This window comes from Trichosurus vulpecula, chromosome 4 (assembly GCF_011100635.1).
Source record: "Trichosurus vulpecula isolate mTriVul1 chromosome 4, mTriVul1.pri, whole genome shotgun sequence".
NCBI classification, from domain to species: Eukaryota; Metazoa; Chordata; class Mammalia; order Diprotodontia; family Phalangeridae; genus Trichosurus; species Trichosurus vulpecula.
Window position 1 is genome coordinate 229,300,722 of NC_050576.1, and position 14,527 is coordinate 229,315,248.

The 14,527-nt window shown below is 42.8% G+C and overlaps 1 protein-coding gene across 3 annotated transcripts in view; it reads left to right on the forward strand.

The window, feature by feature from the left end:
- Window positions 1–14,527, forward strand: part of KCNAB1 (potassium voltage-gated channel subfamily A member regulatory beta subunit 1) — a 453,996-nt gene that overhangs the window by 385,132 nt on the left and 54,337 nt on the right. For 2 of the 3 annotated variants that reach the window (XM_036757675.1, XM_036757676.1), the window contains exon 8: window positions 1,683–1,769. The exons of the other annotated variant lie outside the window; for it this stretch is intronic. In XM_036757675.1, coding sequence (XP_036613570.1) covers window positions 1,683–1,769 — 87 coding nt within the window. The remainder of the gene's footprint in view (window positions 1–1,682; window positions 1,770–14,527) is intronic. 3 annotated transcript variants of the gene reach the window in all.

Below are 14,527 nucleotides of genomic sequence, written 5' to 3' on the forward strand. Positions count from 1 at the left end.
ATTTAAAATATTCAGTCCTCCAAAGTAATTAAATAAGCTGATAAGAAACTGCTGTTTCTCAGGAAATGGAGGTAAAATATTTCTTTCTTTTGAGTGCATTGAATCACATTCCACAATAATATTTTAGGAAAATGTTAGTTTTAGCGAAATTAATTAATTTCTCTGACTATTCACAGCAAGCAGCCAAGTAATTAGAACTGGGATATGGCTATCAGGCCCAGAGGCCTTATTCTCATTTTTTCACTATTTTCCTACATTTTCAAGTTGTTTTTTGCCTAGACTCTTAATGTAGTAGTTGTTTTTTCTAAAGAATGACCAGAATAGAAATGGTAGAATTAGGGGTTCTACAAACCATGATAACTGTGCATTAGTGTTCTAGGTCAAGCCCTCAATTCATTTCCCCATAAATTGTAACACTCCCATGTATATATTCTTGGACTTAATTTTTCTGTATATTTCTGACTCTTTGTGATCCTGGGCAAGCGGTTTAACCTTGTTGAGCCTCAATCATCTCCCTTGGATTTATCTTCTAAGTTGTAATACACACTCTGTGATTGGTGGAGAGAGTTCCCACACTGGGAGTTTCCTACTTGAACAATCACAGATCCTTCTCATGTTCATCTTATCTAGTGTGTCTCTGGACTACTGGGGGAGTGATTTTGATATTCAGTAAAAAAAGAACACTGGAGTCCCAGAACCTGCCAATATCACCAGGAGAGTCCTGACCTCTCAGGGTTTCAGGGTGCTCATCAGAAAAAGGAGGGGTTTGAATTAGGTGGATGCTGATTTTCCTTCTAGCTCTAAATGTCTGACCTAGTGGTTTGTTTTTGAACCCTCTAAGACTGAGAAAAAAAGCTATGCAATCATAAGATCCTAGGGACAGAGCTAGAAGGACCTCAGAGCCCATCTGGTCCAGGTTCTTGACCTTTATTTGAGTCACATACCCCAATGACAGCCTGGTGATGCCTACAGAACCCCTCTCAGAATCAAGTTTTTAAGTGGATAAAATTAATAACAGAATCAATTAATCAATCAAAAAACATTTATTAAGCACCTACTATGTGCCAGGTGCTATGCTAAGTGCCGGATCACAAAGGAAACCAAATGTATTGAAATAGTTATTAAAATAATAGAAACAAGCACACTAGCCCCAGAGTAGGACCTTCCAATTCAACTCCATTACTTTGTAGTTAAAAAACCTGAGACTCAGAAAGATTAAGCTTAACGTAAAGACATATTTTCATCTTTTAAGAAGAAAACAGAAGCAGTCTTTATTCCTAAATCTGACTCTGGACATGACTGAGTCTCTGAAGAACATTATTACTGAAACACTATTCAGTTTAACAAACATCTAATGATTTCAGGTTCAAGTGGGTTTTCTAATCCAAGCATTAATACAACTGAAAAAGATAGAAAGGCTATAAAAGGTGCACTCAGGAGCACTTTGGCATTTTTTAATATGGCAAAGCATCCAGTTAATGTCCTTTCATCCATTAGAAGGTAAGCTCCTTAAGGCCAAGCTCTGTTCTGCCTTTTCTTTGTATCCCCAGTACTTAGCACAGTGCTTGGCACACAGTAGGTGCTTAATAAATGCTTGTTGAGTTGTTGACTTGTTCAGCATTGACTTTAAGGTGTTTCTAACACCGTGGATTGTGTGTGACTATTTCTGTTGCTTCTTTCAGGACTGAAGGGTTCCCTCCAGAGACTGCAGCTCGAATACGTGGATGTTGTCTTTGCCAATCGGCCTGACAGTAATACACCCATGGAAGGTCAGTGAGTGCTATTATCTGGTTTCCAAGTGATTAAACCTGCTTGATACCCTGTTTTCACAATCCAGCTAGCAGCTTCTGTGGGGGTATAAGATCCACCCACAGCCAGCACCCAGAAAGCTGCCAACAGCACAGGTTCTTTTGATCTGCTTAACTAAGGAAAGCAAGGTGAAGGGGCTGACAAGCTTACTTTAATTCAGCATACAAATATCATTCACTTAGCTCAGGGGAAAAGACCAGCACACTGAACTTCAGAGCAAATTACAAACAAATTACAAACATCAACAGACAGACCAAATACAGATTCATAGTTACCAACATCTAGGTTCAGCCTGGGAGCTCAGAACAAGGGCTGGCCCAGGGTCACATGTGCCACCACTGCTATGGGTAAGAGAGCTCCAAGGAAGAGGAGGCCAACCCCTGGTTTATATCTTTTTCAGCATCAGGAGTGAGTCACACATGCGACTCACCCACGTGACCTAGAATCATCATAAAGAGGCGACTTAAACCCACATGGTCTAAGAGCCTCTGCTGTCCCAGACATGTAAACTAGGCCCTCCCTGGAGTTAGCCCCACCTTGGGCCCCACCTTAGTTGCCAACCCACACCCACTAAGGTTTTACACCTAATAGGGGTTTGGGCCTGGGGCTTAGCACCTAGTAAGGCTCAATGAAATACACTAAATTACTCAAAGGGAACAAAAGCCAAACTATTCAAGAGTACTTGGTTGAACTAAGTGCTAAGGAGCCCATTTTGCTTACCAACACATACCCCTGTGTTAGCAGGCTGTGGAACCAATTCAGGAGAGGCCAAGTGAATGTGAAGGCATCATTGGCCTCAAAATCTTATGGGGCCTCAGAACTTACCTTTAGGCCAAGGGTTCTTAACTGTGTCTATGTTATAGAGCTCTTAGACAGCTCATAGAAAGCCTTTGGATCTCTTCTTAAAGTTTGTTGTCCTCATTCATAATCAAAGGAAACGCTAATTTTCACTTAGAGGTTAGTAAAAATAAAGATGTATTTTTTATCCCATCCACATTCATGGAGCCCCTAAAATTGATCCATAGAATCCTTAGGAGTTGGTAGGCCACAGTTTGTAAGTGCTGCTTCTGACTAAACATGGCATTTTTCTTTAAAAAGAAAGAAAGGCACTAGGAGAGAATGTGTTGGCTCTCCTTCCCTAATCATCATGTTCCTTTTCCCAGGTCCATCCCCCTGTTTGTGATTCCACTGAACAAAGAGTTAAATTAATTACCAGGAACTTTATTATCTGAACACCCTTCTGTCAGATTTGGTTCTTCCGGCTCAATAAATAGCTTCCCTAGGTCCACATATATTTCTGTCTCCAGCAATGGAAGCCAGGAGGATTTACTTCAAGCAAAAATCCAACAGGGGACTGCTTTGAGCTCCTGTAATACTCCTCCAGGAGCTCAGTGGAGTCAAATCTGGGCATTTCAGCTGAATGGGGAAGAAGGGGAAGGGAAACCAAAGGACCGCCAGTCCACTGTAGTCACATGCAGTTGGGCCAGCACAGCAGGCAGCCCATGGATGGCCCGGCTCCCCCTCCAACAACCCCTGACACCCTCATACCTCAGGAGGAAGGAGAGCCAGGGGAAGGGCTTGGTGATGAGAGAGCCCTGAGCCAAAGCTCCTCATGGTCAGTTTGGCTGATGGTCTTTAAGGGTTACCGTATTATTTCTTTTTCCCTCTATGGCTGCTTCAAACAATGGCAAACATTTGAAAATTCAATTCAATTTACTAAGCATTCCTGAGTTTGAGGTCAATAAGAGAGAAAAAGCCCAGTGGTTGCAGAAGTGTCCCTTCTACCTCTGGATCAATGGTTCTACCCCCAGGAACTGTCACAGTGCCCTGTATATAGTATATATTTGATAAGTATGCATTGGGTTGAATTGAAATGGAACTCATAATGTGTTTGTAATGGGTTTAATGGTTATAACAGTGGTAGGAGGACACCATTGATTTTGGGAACTGGGGCCTTCCCATGAAGAGTCCCTTGTAGCATGCAAAAAAAAAATCTATTCCTGCCTGGGAACTTTCTGGTTGTCTGAATCTTGGATAAGTGGAAGTTTGCTACACCTGAGTGCCTGAATGCAAAAGAACAGCATTGTTAGAAGGGGAGGGCGAATGCGTCTTCTTTTAGACTAGCTATTTATTTGTTAGAACAAATCAAAGAGTATTACAAACTTCATAAGATCCATACATAGATTTTGAACATAAAATGTGACACTGTTCTCCATCGCATATAAAATTATGACACCAAAGAGAAATTAGCAAAACCTGCCAAGTAACCTATAGCTTTGGGGGGCGACTTGGCTGAAATCACTTTGCTGTTTTATGTAGTGACTGAATCCCCTTTGGGGTGGTGCCAATGCATCAAGTCAGCGGATCTGTATTTAAGCTCCCATATTGCACTGATTCCACATCTCAGGATCTATAGGGGACGTAAGGTGATGAAGGGCCAGTCCCTGTCCTGAAGAAGCTCCTGCTCTAGGAAGGAGAAAAGACAAATGTGGAAAGATTGAAGCAGGAGGTGAGAAGAACCATCAAAAAAAGGTGCAGTCTTATAAAGGAAAGAGAAATAATGCCACCACCAGGGAAGACATCCTGGAGGAGGTGTCATTTAAATTCAACCTTGAAAATTTTGGTGGGTAGCAATGGAAGAGGGGGGCTGGAGGGACTAAGGACACGGTTAGCTCTGAGGGCCTCTGGCATAACTCAGTATCAGAGATTTAATGCACTTGAATTCAACAAGAATGTATTAAGTGCCTGCTATTTACCAGGCATTGTGCTGCTAGGCACACACACACACACACACACACACACACACACACACACTCACACTCACACTCACAGAGTCAATGCCTCAAAGAGCTTACATTCTGTTTCTACCATTATTTTTACAAATGCAAGAGTATCTCCATGTTTGCTGGTATACATTTTCAAGATCCTCTCAAAAAGGGAAATCGTCAGCTACTGAGCTGTGCCCTCAACAGGGACCAAATTCTAAGTTGTTAATTAGAGGTCGTTATAAACAGCCTCCTTCCTAGAGTGAATCCTCCATCCCACAGGCGCTACAAAGTATCAGTAAGAGGCATTAGTGTGTCTGGACTGGGTGTCCAAGACACTGGTGGGCTCAGTACACTTGGCAATTGTCCCAACAGGAAATCATAAAGCTGCAAATGTTTCTTATGTGTTTCTTGTACCTAATGCCACTGAACCCTGGCAAGATTACCACTGGCATCATGGGGCATCATTATTGCTCCAAGTTCATGGTACACACTAAGGATGCCAAGAACAGTGAGCAATGGGGATTCACCAGAAGTTGGTCTGGTCCAAGAATATGGCATGCTGTGTCTCGGAAGCCAGGAGTCACCTTCCTCTTCAGGAGCAGGTGATAGAATATCACACAACCTAAGGAAAGGACAGTCCCACCGACATGGTGCCTGCTGGCAATTACAGCATTTTGTTTTTGTGGAAGAGAGATTAGCCAGGCTCATCCACGAGCAATTACTCCTGCTGGATGCACTCCAGCTCAAGCGTCATGCTGTCCCTGGGAGAACAACATTTGTGCCCTTTGCTTTTAGAATTAACAACTCTGCTGAACCTTAAGGCATATGTTTGTTCCTTGTTGGTCCCAATGAGATTCCGGAGTTTAGATCTAGTCTGTGGAAACACATTCTCCTATTCAGCTTTTTCTACTTCATGTGTAGTGATGACTCCGTCCTCACTCTCCCAGGGCAAGGTCAGCTACATCTCCCCATTAACTTTCTGGGGATGCCTCTGAGAAGTTGGGGTGTAACTTCTCCAATGCTGTTGGCTCAAGCCCCTGTCCTGGTGAGTTCCCTCCACTAATAGCATCCAAATTCTACTTTACTGATGAACATCAACTAGGTTTTGCAAAAGAATATTTATGTCAAAGGTATAGCAAGAACAGAAGCACAACCATTTCCCTCCCAACCCCTGGGGGACACACTGTACCCCATGCCTCTTGTTTCAGTGGAACTTGGGCCCAGACGACTGAGTTTCTATCCAGCGTTGGTCCTGCTAAGTTCAGGTCCAAATGACGCATCACAGATGGAGGAATTCCTGTCTTAGCTACCCATGTGCTGGGCTCAGAAGGGCCCTCCTCCTTCCTAGAACCTCAGGACATGGATGCCCAACTGAAAATGTCATCATTGCCTCAAGTGCGAGGCCCCAGGTAGCTTGCTCACCTGAGCTTTCTTCTCAAGATCATTGCCATTTTCCTCACCTACAATACAAGAGCAAATACCATGACAAAAACCTGAGGCCTGTATTGGGAGACTGTCGGCCTCAACAGGGAGGTCCTGGGGCTCTCTCTCTCTCTTCTCTCTATGGGATACTGCCAGGTAGGAAGAAGGCAAATGAGGAGAAGGGACAGGTTCCAGCTAACTAATGCCTTTTAAATGTATCCCAGCTCCAGCTATGCTACTGCTGTCAATCAAAGACACTCCTCCTCACCACATGGCTGGTGGACCAGAACCAGTTACAGAATCTGCACCTGCTCCAAAGTCCAATGGGGATTGCAGCAGCCCAACACTTTAGGCAGGCTCATAAGAAGTAGGCTTATTGAGGAATCCCCAGTTACATAGTCAAACCTAGTTGATGTTCATCAGTAAAGTAGAAAATTACTCATAGGGTAGGGCAGCTGGGTGGTACCATAGTGCACAGAGTGTCTGGCCTGAAGTCAGGAAGACTCATCTTCCTGAGTTCAAATCTGGCCCCAGACACTTACTAGCTATATGAGCCTGGGCAAGTCACTTAACTCTGTTTCAGTTTCTTCATCTATAAAATGAGCTGGAGAAAGAAATGGCAAAACCACTCCAGAATCTTTGCCAAGAAAACCCCAAATAAGGTCACAAAGAGTTGGACACAACAGAAAAATGGCTGAACAACTGATGGAGTGTGGGTGGTTCAGGGAGGAAAGGAAACAGGTATTCAGAGATATGGAGCAAATTTATGCCCCTTAAAGTAGGAGCAGTGGTCTCTACATCCTACCTAAATACTGAAGAACCTACAAAGATTTTTTTTATAAAACTAGAATGTAAGTTCATTGAGGGAAGGTCTATTTCATTTTTGTTTTGTGTACCCAGTGTTTAGAATAGTGCCTCAGTACACGATTGTCGAATTGAATTTTTACCTACTGTAAAGCTTGTCGCGTAACTTGGATAATGGTGTTTTATAAATACAAAATATAGTGATTTAAGGAGACGTTTTCTGAGGTAAATTTTCATTAGCTCCCACACCTTGTTCATCAGAGATTTTAGCTAGAGGACCATGCTCAGTGGAACATTCTCTTACCACCCTGGCAATATGGGATCCCCAGCTTCTGCCTTCACATCATTTCCTTTGGTAATGTTGTTGTTATTGTCGAATTGTGTCCAACTCTCCGTGACCCCATTTGGAACTTTTTTAATATACTCAGTCACCTGAAGGATCTATGATTTCATTATTTATCAGCATGGGAAACTCTCCAAGTGAGTACTCCTCCACTGAGGCTGGTTTCCACACAGATATAACTTAGTAGACAACCCTTAGAGAGTTGTGTCTCACACATAAAGATTAAGTGATTGGCCAGAAAGAGCCATACAGCTAATGAGTAGTACAGATAGGCTTTGAATACAGATTTTCCTGACTCCAAGCCATTACGTATGGCTCTAGCCATTACTACACAGTCTTCAAACTTTTTAAAAATCATATACCTCTATCAGTTAAAAAATTGAGCATGGACCCCCAAGGCATGTGAACTCTTGGAGTTTGCTGAGGTGAGGGAGTAATGAGGTCACTCTTTGGCCTTAGGAAAATCTCCTTGGCAGCCATGTGGAAGACGAATTGGAGAAGGGGCAGACTGGAAGAGTTAGGGGGATCAATCAGGAGGCTTTTGCAGTAGTCCTTGTGAAAAGGGATAAGGGCCTGAACTAGGGTAGTGACCTTGTCAGCAGAGAGCAGGGGGGTAGATTGAAAATAAATGAAAACAGAAATCACACCTGACTAGACATGTGAATCGAGGGTATAAATCTGGTTGAGGATGTTTGATTGACAGTAATGGGGAAGTTTGGAAGAAGGTTGGATTTGGTGGAGATTGGGGTGGGGGAAGGGTACAGAAGATAATGTAGAGATCATGACCCATCCATGCTTGCTCATCCTATGGGACTTACCCTGTTGTTCTCCCCAAAACAAAAAGTGGAGAGAAGGGGCTCCTACTCACAGGACATAGGCTCAGAGTGGAGTGAAGTGCCACCCTGCTGCAGCTGGGTGAACTGGGAGGAATGGGTATGTTGGGAGTGTTTGAGGAACAAAATTTTCCTAATGGCAACCATGCTGCTGCTTCTGTGGGTGGGTGCCCAGTAATGGTTGGGTCACAGATACCAGGAGGCACCAACACCAGCTTAGAAGCGGGGAGTGTGGGAAGAGCTTGAATAGCAGAGAGAGTGTGTCAGTGTTAAGGGGAAAGTGTCTTGGCTGTGTGGAGGTGAGCCCTTGTAACCAGAATGGACTTTGTTTTCTTTGAATGACTCAACTTACCTCATTGAGCTTCCCTGGACGCTGGGGCTTGCTCTTCTGGGGCAGGAAGCCCAGCGACCATGCCAGGGATCAGAGAACTTCCTGTGTGATGAGTCATGGGGCTGGCTGAGGGGAGGTGTGTTAACCTGGTTTACGCTAGGAGGAGGGGCCAAGTCAAGAACCAATCGGCCCTGGTCATTCAGGTGGCGCTTGATGATGTCAAAAACTCTATAAGAGGGGAGAGGACAGCTTGAAGATTCTCTCTCTTCCGGTTGAAGCCAGAGACGCCTACAGCCGAAGCTGAGCTGCCGGTAGCAGAGCTGACTGGAGGCTAGTGGGTAATCTTCTTACCGTAGAGGGGAAGCATGTATACGATTTTGCCTTATACCATCTCGCTTTTCTGTGGCCTCCTGGTTACCCTTGTGAGGCGGACTTATTGGGCCTGGAAGCTTTTGATGAAAATATCAAAATGGGGACGCTGGTTTGTGGGCTTGTTACTGTGGAGTGTAAATACATGCTTTACTTCTCCTGCCTTCTGCCTAGAGAATTCCTTATATCCTGCGGTTCCGGACCTTTTAGGCACATATGAGATTCTCTTTGAAATCATAAATTCTGCCTTCCTAATATAGCCCTGTGATTGGCTAGGATAGAAGGCCAACCATCTCCCCACCCTTTTATTGGTTGGTTGTACATTCCTTGGAGTTACACCATACCTGTTAGATCTCCCCTTCTCACCCTGGACAGAGCACAGTACTACACCATTCTGCCCCTGCCCTTAAGCACAAACCAACAGAAAAGCAAGTCTGCTCAAATGATTAACTCGATGCCAAACCCAGCAGGGTAGAGAGGGGGAAGAATGCTTCATTTGTACTATCTAATCCTAGGGATCACAGCCAGAATTTTTAGGCCAAGGGGATGTGTTCCTGACAGCCCATGATAGAATGTTTACTTTTTCCCTCCCCTTCTTGTTTGTTTGGTTTTTTTTTTTTTTTTTGGTTCACCCAGTAGTAAGTCATTTTTCTCTTATAGCATCTGCTGGGCCATCTGTCTATGTTACATTCTCTAGCATCTATAGAATATTTTATGATTCCCTGGAAAAATCAACCCAAGCCCTAATTCTTCTCCTTCTCCTCTTCCTCCTTCTTCACCTTCTTCCTTTTTCCTTCCCGTTCTCCCTCCTCCTCTTCCTCTCCCCTCCTTTTCCTCCTTCCTTCTCCTCTTCCTCCCCTCCTTTGTCTCTCTCTTCTTCCTTTCTCCCTTTTCTACTCTTCTTCTTCCTCCTCTTCTCTTCTTTCTCTTCTTCTTCTTTTCCTCTTCCTTCTTTTCCTCCTCTTCCTCTCCTTTCCTTTCCTCCTTTTTCTTCCTCCCAACAACAGTACAAGACCCTCTCTCTGCCTTTGGCTAATGAGTTGTAAACCAGTCCCATAAGCCTTTTGAAATCTATGGTTGATCCCTATCAGAGTAAAGGAAGCCCTGAGCTGATTCTCAGGCACCCAGAATTTGTTTCCAGTGTTCAAACAGCTTCAGCTATATCATCTCGATTCTTCATCTATGTACAGCTTTGCTGCTGTATGGCCTTAACACAGCATTGCTGTTAAAAAAAAAAGATAACTGTTTCAGGGAAAAGTTTAGGGTCATTAAAAGCACTGGCCAATTTCCCCAATTCTATACAATTAGATTCAAGAAGCCTTTAGTAAGCATAATGCACCAGGCATTATGTCAAATGTTTGAGATTCAAAAACAAAAATGAGAATACATCCTGTCCTCAAGGAACTTATATTCTTCTTTCCAATATGATCCAACTACTTAATTCCTCCTTTTTAATTCTAGGTCATCATCTAACTGCTGAGTCACTCCCAGATTTACTGACCAGTGTTATAGGCTGCATATCCTATTTCAGGCATTAGATAATCTTCATCTGTTTAATTTTTCTAGCCTGGCCAAACTCTTGAATAATTTTTAATCTTCTTTAGGAGGCTCTGTAACGTTCTGAGGTTTGATGTAATCAGCCCAATGTCTCCTAAAAATATGAACATCTATTGATGGTGAGGGCTCCTCACCATCTACAGTACAATCTCTTTTCCATTTGGACTCAAGGCTAGACTTGCAACATGACTGTGGTGGCTGTGTGATCATGTGATGGACCTGAAAAGAAGGCGGGAAGGTCGGAGGCAGGAATTGAATCAAGGTCTCTCCCACCTCCAGGTTCAGCTCTCTTTCAACTACCCCCACACTACCTGAGTGGTTATATGTTTGTATTTGTTTATTTGCAGCATTGCTGACTCTTACATTAATGTTTCCAGTTTATCATTCTTCCTATGACCCCAGAATAAAAGTCTCCAAGCACTATAGGGGGCTTTCAAGGGCAATTTCTAAGCAAATTGTACCATACTCAGCTTTTCAGATCAAAGTCAGAAGAGGACCAGCCTTTTAGCCTGTAGTAATTTGGAATGTCCCCATGCTACTTTTCATCTAGTACTCCTAACCCAAATTAGTAATATTTCTATAATCTCCTACTAATTATGATCCAGACAATCTTATGGATCATGCTGGTCTCCATGGCCACATTCCTCCATCTTCTGAAATTGAAAGGTGCCAAAGTTCTAGGGTATTCAAGGATCTTCTGAAGCTTCCATTAACTATGTCAGCTCCAAAAGCTTTCTCTACCCACATTCCTGAATTTCCTCTAGCAATGTATGCTTAAGGACTGGATGTGTCCTGGCACATAGAACATTCTTCAGATATTCACAAAGAGATGGCTTAAAGAGCTACCTTCACTCCCGTGCTTCATGTTCCTTTTCAAATAATTCATTTAGAGTCAGTTAAGAGCAAGGGTGAAAACAAGCCCCATCTTATTAAGGAGGAGGTCATATGAGGTCAGAGTCTTGATGCTTTTTATGGACACAATGTGGGCATTTTGTCCTGAAGCACCCATTCATCCGCAGCATGGCACAGGAGTTCTGAAGGCTGGCCTTAGAGTCAGAGGGTTTGAATCTCACCTTTGCTAATTATTCTCTTGTGAGACTGGCTAAATCACTCAAACATTCTAGACTTAGTTACCTAATTTGGTTACCTCCAAGGTCTCTCAAGTGCTAAAATCTGTAATCTCTTAAAATCTTTCAGCTTCCCCAAAACATAGACTGGATCCATGATTTCATCAGCATGAGGATTCCCTCTGTTGATGTGTAATATAATCTCTCCATAGTTTGTCATTGTGCTCACCTCTATCCCAGTGGGATCATCCTGTCCCACTTGATTCATGCATTTTCCATACATCCTCCACTAGGGCCTGGCATGCCAAACTTCTTTGACTATCCTCCTATTGTAGGAAATGGATGGTCTATTCATGGCTTCTTATTCTTGCAGCGTGACTGGTGCACCTGCTTTGCCACTCATTCACCTTCGTGATGTCTTTCAGGACCTTCTCATGCTGCAGGCCCATTCATGCCCCATGATGTGTCTTTCCACTGACCTTTGGGTTACTTGTTGTGTTTCTCCTTATGAGATTATGGTATTCTATGATTCAGAGCCATGCAGTCTATCATTTGGGAGATTATAGTAATTGAAGAGATGGATTTTATAGCAGGGAGCAGTCTGGGATACCTGAAACTATCATACAGCTTCCTAGATGTGACGCAGATCCACCACTTACTCCTACTCCATTCAGGGTTAGCTAATTGTTCGTGTATGGCATTTATCTTTTTATAGCATTTATCTTATATGTTTGTATCTGTACAAGCAAATACACGCACACACATACATGATATCTTGGATAGACGTTGCTTATACACATGTATCTACTGACGGACTAGCTCAATGCGTATCCATCCAGCTGCATGTTATCCACCAGACAATATATTTTCTTCATCCACTTTGTTTTTTCATTGTGGATAGTTAGTGGATAGAGCACATTGTACTTGATGTCAAGAGGAAATTAATTCCATTTCTGTCTCTGATAGTACTAGTTGTGTGATCCTGGACGAGTCACTTAACTTCTATCAGCCTCAGTTTCCTGATCTGTAAAATGAGGATAATAATAGAACTTACCCCCCAGAGTTGTCGTGAGAACCAAATGATATGCTATCTCAGCTGCCACATAAATGTTATCTCTTATCATTATTGTTATGTTTCACTGAGAAGGCTTCGTCATGTTCCAAGCTCAATGCAACTAAAACAATGTCATTTGTGAACACAAACATTTGAAAAGCCTCACCGATGATAGGGAATTCTTTTAATTCGCCTTTGGCCAAGAAAGACATCTTCCCTGATACTGTTAAACACCTTGGGCACATGATGCTATGCTTTACTCCACATCCTTGACCTCATTCAGCAGGTCACTGAACATGGTTATTTCCCAAGGTGTATCTGTCATGGAATCATGTAATGTGAATATGTGCTTCAGAAAAAAACTTATTTCAGGAGAACCATCAGGGCTACATCTTGTCCCTCTCAGCCACAGTCTTGATCTCAAACATCTACATTAATAGTAAGCAAAAAAGAATTTTTGACTCTGTTTCCAAATCAGTTGATATAGATAGAAAACAGGACCGGGATGATAATTATCCTAACTGCTAAAGCCACGAAACAATCAGAGAAAAAACTGAGGAGGCAGAATACGAGGACATCTGTGAATGAGACATTAAGCATCCCAAGGCAGTTCTTCAGAGTCTAAGATTTCATGACCCAACCCTAGGATATGTTATCCAGTCATCCAGGTCTGGGCCTGCCTCCTTTATTTCTGATCATCTTTCCTAGAAGGCTGAAGAATTGCAGGACCAAGTAAGTCTTTCCCTTGAATTCTTGAAGCTCTATTGTTTGTCAAAATATTAGGAAATCTAATTTTATTTTTTTCCACTTCACAATTGACTTGGGCTTCCTCCATAATGTCCCTCCTTGCTTTCTGACATCCACAAATATTTGTTTTGTACTCTGTAACTGGCCTCATTCCAATTTCCCTTCACATTTCTGATCTAGTTGAATTCATGTCAGGGTAATTTAGAGAGGAAGCTGGTGTTGGCCAGCTGTCCCCAAACTCCATAAAATGTCCTTTCCTCTCATCTGCCATAAGCATAAGTGCCTGATGTTAGCTCCTTCTCCAGAAGTGGGATGGATAAATAAATGGGCTGAGTTGAATAGATCAGGTGATTTGTAATGGTTGCTATTGCCCCAGAGTATTATATGAGATTAAAATTATCTGAAGGTTTTCATTTATGACCCCAGCAGTGTGGCTCCCCGGAGCTCCTCATGTCTATCAGATCCATTTAGCCTCTCGGTTTAGAAGGCTGCGACAGCTGAGTTTTAAAGAAATTAATTTGGAGAAAATGATTCCTATCTCTAAGGACAAACCCTAAACTCTACTAAGCTCATGGCAAAAAAAAATCCACATGCAAATGTCCCTAACTTAATTCCTTCTCTCCTAGTATGAATGTGACAGAAATTTGGACTTGCCAACATCTGTTCCTTTGACTCAGCTGATTCTGATTCTGTTCATCTCAACAATTCATTCACTGCTCCCTTATTGTCTCCTCCTAAATGATGACTCTCATCTGTTCCCAAAGAAAGTATACCAGTAAGGATGGACACTGGAGATTCTTCCAAGATTTTCTTCAACTCTTTAATACCTCATCTTCCCATGTGTCTCTCCTTTCCCCCAAATGGGCATATTCCTATATATTTGAATACACAAAGGTTCTGTGATTGTGCAGATGTGGGGGACTCCAGGTGTCCCTGCACCAATGGAGAGTGTACCTCAACTTGTGTATGATAAGTGCTATGAAGTGATCCAAGGCTCACAGAGGTCTACGCAAGGTCACATGTCTAGAAAGTTTCAGAGGTAGGAATTAAATTTTTCTTCCTGACTACTTACCATGCTATACTGCATCTGTGTTGCTATATACTGTTATATATGTAGCAGCATGGCACAGGGGAGGAATAGTTGTTCTCAAAATCATCCCAGGAAGACCTGGGTTCCAGTCATGCCTCTTACTCAGACTAGCTGTGATCCTGTGACCCTGGACAAATCACTTAACCTCTTAGTCCCTCAGGCAACTCTGTAAGACAGTAAGTGGCAAGGCAGGTGCAGATCTGTATTCATGGAGGGAGTTTCTTCACTGGGGAGTTCCCTGTGCCAGTGAAAACTAAGTCTGGACCCCAAAACAATTCTGCTTCTCCAGGTACATTTTGAGAGGCAAAACAGAGTAGTAGATAAAGTGCTGGA